This window comes from Centroberyx gerrardi, chromosome 2, assembly GCF_048128805.1.
Source record: "Centroberyx gerrardi isolate f3 chromosome 2, fCenGer3.hap1.cur.20231027, whole genome shotgun sequence".
Classification (NCBI taxonomy): Eukaryota; Metazoa; Chordata; class Actinopteri; order Beryciformes; family Berycidae; genus Centroberyx; species Centroberyx gerrardi.
The window spans coordinates 26,759,760-26,767,829 of NC_135998.1; the positions used below are offsets into that span (position 1 = coordinate 26,759,760).

An 8,070-nucleotide genomic window follows, 5' to 3' on the forward strand; every position below is an offset into this window, starting at 1 on the left:
CAACCATTTTGTGCTGGGCTGGAGCATCAGGCTCCACATCGCTCCAACAGAAACAGAAATGATCGAAACAAAATCTGAAAGTCATCTGGCTAATAAGTCATGTCACACCTTACATAACTAGCACCAAGACTGCACTATAGTGAGTGCAGTGATTAAAAAAAAAATTCATCTACAACTCACAGGCAGCTGTGGCAGAGTGTCTTTCCTGTGTTTATGTGTGTATGTGTGTGTGTATATGTGTGTGTGTGTGTGTGTGTGTGTAACCTGACAGCCTGCCACACAATAGGGGTCCAAGTGAGTGTGAACTCTATTCGTTCCCACAGCTGCCATTAACAGACGGAATGAACAGCCTCTTGCTAATAAAGTGAATAAATAAATAACGCTTAAGAGGCCATGTTTACCTCTTCAGTCTCTGTCGATTAATGCTACTCCACAAAAAGCAGGAGCAGCTTTTGGTTCCTGAGGAAAGTGCTCAGAGTCACTTTAACTGGTGTCTGTACAGTGTGTACGTTTGCCTTTGTAATTAGGGTCACTAAGTCACACATATGTTGGTTTCGGGATTGCCATAATAAGTAGGCTACCACTGGTAATAATGCTTAGGTCCAAGTTGCCCAGCCAGCTTAGGAATGGTGTAACTGCACAAAACACAAATAACTACACTGGAGTAATTAATTTGATCATAGAAACCAAAACAGGGAGCAGAACCAAAGATAGGATGGTGCAGTCCCATTCAAGGATGTAGGTCCCATTAAATGACCCCATAAATAACTAAAAATAAAAAAGAATATGATAACACAAAATGAAGTATGAGAGGTATATGGTGTTCACAAGGTTGCTCAAGCTACAATAGAAGGAAAGAGGGAAGAGGGGGATCAGCAGGAAAATGTTTAGCTGGTTGAACAGCTATAGCAGGCAGTGAATATAGAGAATATAGAGAGAGTGAATGGAGATAGAGACAGAGGATGGAGGGAGGGGGGGGTGCAACAAGATGGAGAGAGACTGCCTGCACATACTGTCAAGGCAGTTAATATAAGGTTTGGAGATAAGGCCCCACAGACAAACATTGACCAAATCAGGCATTTCAGCGGCGAAGCCTGAACTGTCAGTCAGCCTGAGAGACAGACCAACAATCAGCACTCTACCTCTGATAAGGGCTCTACTGGGCGCGTGCAGGAAATAGCCAATCTACAGCCAGCCTGGCAAGGAGGGTGATGGGGGGGGGGGGGATGATGGAGAGAGTGAAGGGGTTAGAGAGAGAGCGAACGTAGAGAGACAACAAGTGAGAAAAATGGCCAATAAATTTAGAGAGAAATGTGGACAAAGAATTCACGGTAAAGAATAACGCCAGAGGAGGAAAGACAGAGAGAGAGAGAGAGAGAGAGAGAGAGAGAGAGGACAGAGAGAAAGAAAACATGATGATATTCCCCACACCCCACCCGGGTACTCTCACACGGAAAGAGATTGAGGAGAGAATATAGGTGATGTGGGTAAAAAAAAAAAAAAAAAAAAAAAAAAAAAGGAGAGGTGTGATATCAGCTCTTAAAATAGTGTCTCTCCACAGTTTTTTGTCACCTGGGAACAGCTTGCACAGAAAGAGTGTGAGAACGTGGTTTAGACCAACACCTTACATTAATGATTCGCCAACAGCTTTGACTAGCTCATTCTTCAATGTGCCGTTTGCCTTGCCTCACACACAATAGCATCATTTCATCGTCTCTATTGATTAATGGTGCATATAGTGTGTACGTGCGCGTGCGAGCGCGTGCGTACAAATTCACACGCCTGAGTGTGTGCGGCGTGCCTGAGTGAAGGATAACACTCCCCTATTTAATGAAATAGTCTATACTGGCTATGAAATTCCCTCATAACAAAATAAACACATACAAAATGCTGGAGCGGATGCCTATAGAAATCCAAGGCGCCGGGAGGCCTCGCAGGTACCTTGGAACCACACTGGCCCCTCCAGGCCAAATCGGGAATTGCAGTCTGGCAGCAGGCTGAAGAAATGAACTCCCATCCATTTACCTTTGTCAAACACATTTAGGTTCCACCAAGCAAAGCAGTGGGAAACACCAACAGCTGGCAGTGAGAGGTATTTTTGGAAGTGGAGTCAGAGGGGTGTCTGAGCTTCCTTGATCATGAACCAAACTGCTATTACCATGGCCACTGATGACAGTAGGAATCATAAACAAACTAATCATCGGGGGCCTATTTGTATTCTCAATTGTGTTCTGCATGCATTGATGTGCACGGGGGGGAAAGGGGAAAGAGAGACGCTGCGTGTGAGTGGGTGTACATGCGCACGTGTATGTGACTGTTTCCAGAAAAATGGCCATGAGGGGTGGGGGTGGGTGGGGGGGTATGTGAAAGGGTTAAGTTCCCTCCCTGGTTGCATGCTGCTTTCCCTTGCTCTGTCAAGCCCCATTAAACCTGCTACACCACAGCAATATGGTGCCATCAATTACAGGCACACTGCCATCAATGCAGAGCACAGAGGAGAGGAGAGGCAGGAACACATAAACAGGACAAACGGCCACATAAAAGACCTGCAGCTACATAAAGCCCTGCAGCCTGGCTCATAGACAATTACACACACACACACACACACACACACTCTGCACCACCAATGGGCTACACTCTCATTTTGTTTGTGAATGAGTAGAGGCTTTATTTAAAATAAGTAGAGGCTTTATTTAAAACACACACAAAATAAAATACATATATACAATTCTTGCAGTTTTAGATTTGCTTTATTTAATGATGCCAAACAGCACCAGGCAGATACCTGAAACGCTGAAAAACCAAATGTGCCAAATAGGCCAGATCTGGCAACCTTAACTGCTATGTGCTTCTACTGCCCCCATGTGATAAAAGAAAACCAATTCAGGATCACAGAGGAGATTCAGGATCATCAAAGTCCAACTTTTAAGCACATGCACCCCATGTCTCACAGGTCTGCATCTGAAAAACAACTGCTCACAATTACAGGACAGTAAAATCTATAAGACTATGACAGCTATCTTAGAGAGAACCCAATATTATAAGTACTGTAAAGTGACATTGAAAAGACAATGTTTTCTTTCATGTTAAAACAGACAATGTTTACTTACATAATGAGTAAAAAGACAGATCACTGATGAAGATTCATCTGTGTAAAAAAAAAAAATTGACATTGAACATGTGCATTTTTTTATTGTCAAACTGAAAATGTGGCAACTGGACGAAAGGCTCTGCTCACTCAAAAACAGCTTCCAGTATGAGGAGGAACGTTTGAACCTGCTTGTCAGAAGGTAACACATTAAAATAGAATAAATTAAAGAATAAAAGAATTACAAAAGATCCTTGGTATGTCTAAAGGGAAAATTCTACTTCTGCGTCGAACTGCGGGTGCGAGCATTTATGGTTCTGCGTCTGATTGTGTGGTACTCTACCGAAACACTAGACGGCAGTGGCGTGCTTTGTTAACACGGAAGTAATAAAAGAAGAAGTAGTAGTGTTTACATTCTCTGAAGCTCGTGTTCTGGGATGTTTCTCACCATGAATTCAGTGACAGCTGGTAGTCTTTATAATTTGGGGATGAAGTGTCCTACAAATCAATGTATTTGATTGATATGATACTATATATATTTGATTCTTTGATCTGCTCCGTTGTCTTTGCGATCGGCGGACATCAACCAGATACAGGTAGGAGGAAATACGAAGCGGGCCAATCACCGTTCTTGCAGTCTTGCGTCGCCCTATGCGTAGTTCCATTTTTGGATAGGTGCACGTAAGCTACGGCGACAGCCTCTGCGGGCTACACCATAACGACGGCGTAGGTTGGACGCAGAAGTATAATTTCCCCTTACGTCTTACGCAGAGGTTATCTGTGAGGAGGAACTACTGCTGCCAGAGCTCTTGGTCTTCTGCCCTCTAGTGGCGCTGGGCTGCCGCTGCACTCTCTGGCCAGAGACCTCTCTGCTCTTCTCACTGTGGCTCACTCCGGCTTTACTGCGCACTGCCGACACAAAACAACAGGACACACAAACGATAGGATGAGAGGAATGGTAGAAATGGTAAAAAATGAATAAGTGTTTAAGAACGTTGCTTCACAGGTTCCAGGCAACACGGTGACTTCACAGATGGACCAAACCTCTAATATGATGGTTAAAAAAAAAAAAAAAGATGGAAGACTACGGCATGAGAACACTTTGTGTCAGAAGGATGACAGACAGCAGGATTAGTTATAACTGTCATTTCACATATGGAGGAGAGGCCATTTCCAATTTCTCACCTTCTTTTATTTAGTCAAAAGCATTGCATTCAGTAGTACACATCCACAAATATTGCACACCTGACTGTAGCATGAATCTTAAAGTGACTAGAAAGTGTTAAGCCGAATATTTACACATTCTACAATAAAGTCGTTCAAGTTATTTGTGTCATATTTATTGATAATTCAGTGGTTTTAGAAACGTTCACTAGTGTCCCGTTTATTTCAGATAATTTTTGTCAATATGCCTCTCACTAGATAACACTGTTGAAATCAACAAGTATTCTACTACCTTGATGAATCTGCACTCGTCATGCAGGTCTGCCATCATATCACTAATGAGGCAAATGTTTATCTATGCAAATGAAAGTTGCAAAACAGTTACAGTGTCACCAAGATAAAGGGCATGGGCACCATAGTAAAAACTTAAAACAATAATATCATAGATCTATTGGCAGACTGGGACATGTAGCTTCTAACCAGGACTGTCCCACACAAACTGGGATATCTGGGCATACTCAAATGTTAGCCATTTGTTGTACATACAACCATATGCCTGGCAGCTCCATTTACTACAGTTGGTGATGCATTGCAATATCATCAAATGCCAACAGTGTTTTGTAAAATATCAACCAACCTCAGCTAAAGATGGTTCAGATATTATTTGGGGGAAAGACCCTACAATATGTTTACAAGGAGCATACTGCTCCATCAACACCTATAAATTAGATGGGATCAATCAGCCAGGTTCCGTCAAAAACTCATAAAGCCACCAGTAAGTTAAAGATATTAGTCGGTTAAGTAGTGAAAATATGTTCAAAGGTGGTAAAAGTTTGTGATTTTTCTCTTTTTACTTTCTAGCCACTTTAAACGAAAAATACAGAGTGAATATGTCCACCTGTATGTGACAACATGACAATGATGAAGTCTGACAACACCCAAGGGCAGGCTCTATCTCTCTAGTCCACACACATGCAGATACACATGCATACACACAGGCTCCACTCCTCGGCATAATCATGGAATGAAGAAAACACAGCATGTCATTCTGGCTCAGTCCTACTTGGTGTTACAAGTACATGTACACAACACTTGCATCTAAAAAGAACGGCAAGCAGGCAGATAGACGGAGACGCAGGACACAGTGCAGCAGAGGGGACCTTGAGAGTGAGGAGAGCTAGCGTCTTGGGGGCCGTAGACCACAATCTTAGTGTTGACCCTTGTGGCTCTGGGGCCAGACGCCGAGGGGGGCGCTGCAGGAGGCTTGGGGCTCTTGCTAGAGACCAAAGTATCCTCTTCTTCAGGAAACAAAAAGGCACACACAAAATACGATTCAAGGGGATAAGAGAGGAATTAGAAAGCAACGTGACATTTGTCTTCAGTTCCATTTCCATTTAAGTGGAAAACAACACTATCAGGTGAACTGAACAGGGAACTGAGTTAGTGGGGGGGGGTTAGGTGGTGCGGTTGCAGGACAAGAACTTCTAGTGTAAACAGCAGTGAGGGATGTGATTGTTTCACATGCCTGAAAGGGGAAGTGGGAAGCAAAGAGTACAGGAAGAATGGCTGGAAGAGGCTGAAAGGCAAGGTCCATCAAAAAGACATTAAAACAATTCTGAAAGCTATAACCAGCTGACAGCAGGTTCTTAGCAGATCACAGGTTACCTGGAGCTCTTTACACTTTCATATTGTAGAGAGAATCTATGCTCAAACATCATGCAACCTTTAATCAGTTGTAGATGATTGAAACATCTCGGCATAACACTCAGCACATCAAAAATGTCTCGTCTTCATTTTTAGAACTTTAAAATTGCTTAAAGTGATTTTGTTAAAAAACAAAACAAAAAAAAAAACACGTCAGTGTGCAGGATTTACCGAGTTTGAGTAAGGTTTTCACTAATATTGTACCTCATGGACCAAAGATTACTCTGAGCATTAAAATATCTTCTTTATAAGTCAATTTTAGATGCCTCTCTCTTAAGAAATTCATTGCAACCTCTGCGATTTGGAAATTGCAGAAATTCATATTGGGATTTTGATTTTTTTTCTTTTCTTCAATTAACTGTTCATCTCTAATGTGTGATCAAGGTGGTAGAAGAACACAAATGCCTTACTCAAGTAAAAGTGCAAATAATCATCTAAAAATATACTCTGGTAAAAGTTGAAGCACCATTTCAAATCCTTAGTATAAGAGTACATGGCATGGTCTTACTTGAAGTATAAAAGTAAACGTAGTCCTCTAAAAAAAAAGGCATTTCTAATGTACTAGCCTGGTTCTGTGTTGAGTGTTACTCTGGATCACAGATGAGAAAGAGTCTGCACAAGCAGCCAATCACATTTAGCATTTGATCAGTTGCTGAAGCTCATTGGCCATGCAGTCGATAAGCAGTGTTTGATGTTTGAGTGTAATATTATAGCTGTGCCACCTTGACTTCAGACACTAACCTCTGTGCTCTGTGGGTGCTGCGGTGGTACTGGCAGGGTGGGAGGCAGCTGAAGCCTCTCCGCTACAATCAGCTATCCTTTGGCCCGCGCACATAGCCTTCAGAGTCTGGAAGACTGCCTGAGGAGCCACATTCATCTTCAGCAGGTCCACTATGATCCTGGGAGGGCAAGAAGACGAGTGGGAGAATGTGTTTTCTCTCTTTACCTCAGATATAATACAGTCACATGTTTCTCTTGGTTATCTTCACACTTACTTGAAGACCTCCTGGTCCACAGTGATGCCTGCTGCCTGAGTTAGTTCAAACAGCTCACTTTCCTCTGCGTTGAGGATCTTCTTTTTCTTCATGGCATATTTTTGCACATTACTGGTTACCACTACCGCGGGGGAGTCGGGCGCGGTGGGCAGCGGCCCGGGCTGCTGTGCTTGTTGAGCCATCGGTAAAGGATACCTGGCGGTGGGAAAGAGGAATGAGAAGGAATGACGTTATTTCAAATACAAAAAAATAAACAGTTATCCATAGAAATACGACTGTGCGGCTTCCAAGTGAGCTGCCCGCCCAGAGGAAGACTGGCTGACTTGTTTCGACTTCCTCTGAAAACATTACAGAGAGGCCTCGCATTTTATTCCACACGAACCGCATCTATCCAAAAACGAGAACATGCCAAGCGACCGTTTTGCTTAAACTGCTAAAATGTAAAATAGACATTTACCTAAAATGCGGCGGTGGCCGCAGTGTTGTGGAACGGCCCCTGAACTGTCCCTCCGCGCTCGGCAGTTACGAACAAGGCAGACGCACAAACATTACGTCATCAGTATGAGACAGCTTTATATAGCTATTATAATATAGCTTATACAGTTTTATATGCTTGACAGAGCCACTGAGATATAACCATGTGTTATGGAGGGACAGTAGTGTGCAGGTTTTCGTTCCAAGCAAAGACTACACCAGGTGATATCACGTGGTTATTAATTAACACACCTTCAGCCAGGGAGGAGGAACTAATCAGTGAATCACCTGGTGTAGTGTTTGGTTGGAATGAAAACCTGCAGACACTCCAGTACTATCGGCACATGGTTGCCTATCCCTGGCTTAATTTCTACTTGCATACAACTTTTGCTTTTTCAATCTGAGCTTTTTCAAATGTAATGCAAGACATTCCTTTCCATTTGAATTTGAACAGCATAAGAGTATGAAATTATAGTGTAAATTGACTACCTGCTGACTGTTGAAAGCTTTGAGAGAAACATCTGACTCTACTTCTGCAGGTGACTGGGTTTCCCGTGAAGCCTGAACAGCAAAAGTATGTATGCAGACTGACCTGGTCACATATGTGCAAGAGAAGCACTGTAGTAGCCTACTGGGAACCCAAGG

The 8,070-nt window shown here is 42.9% G+C and overlaps 1 protein-coding gene across 2 annotated transcripts; it reads right to left on the reverse strand.

Annotated features, from left to right (window-relative positions):
• Positions 1-2,690: 2,690 nt before the first annotated feature.
• Positions 2,691-7,467, reverse strand: mzt2b (mitotic spindle organizing protein 2B). Of its 2 annotated transcripts, none has more exons than XM_071901436.2 (6): positions 7,409-7,467; positions 6,952-7,146; positions 6,698-6,855; positions 3,849-3,997; positions 3,111-3,148; positions 2,691-2,961 (listed from the first exon to the last, which is right to left on the reverse strand). In XM_071901436.2, exons 2-4 carry the CDS (start codon positions 7,131-7,133, stop codon positions 3,852-3,854), a joined length of 486 nt encoding a protein of 161 aa, XP_071757537.1. In that variant the 5' UTR covers positions 7,134-7,146; positions 7,409-7,467; the 3' UTR covers positions 2,691-2,961; positions 3,111-3,148; positions 3,849-3,851. The 2 variants fall into 2 exon arrangements, with proteins under 2 accessions (XP_071757537.1, XP_071757535.1); XM_071901434.2 differs by adding an exon at positions 5,413-5,550 and having other exon boundaries at positions 3,111-3,997.
• Between the last annotated feature and the right edge of the window lie 603 nt (positions 7,468-8,070).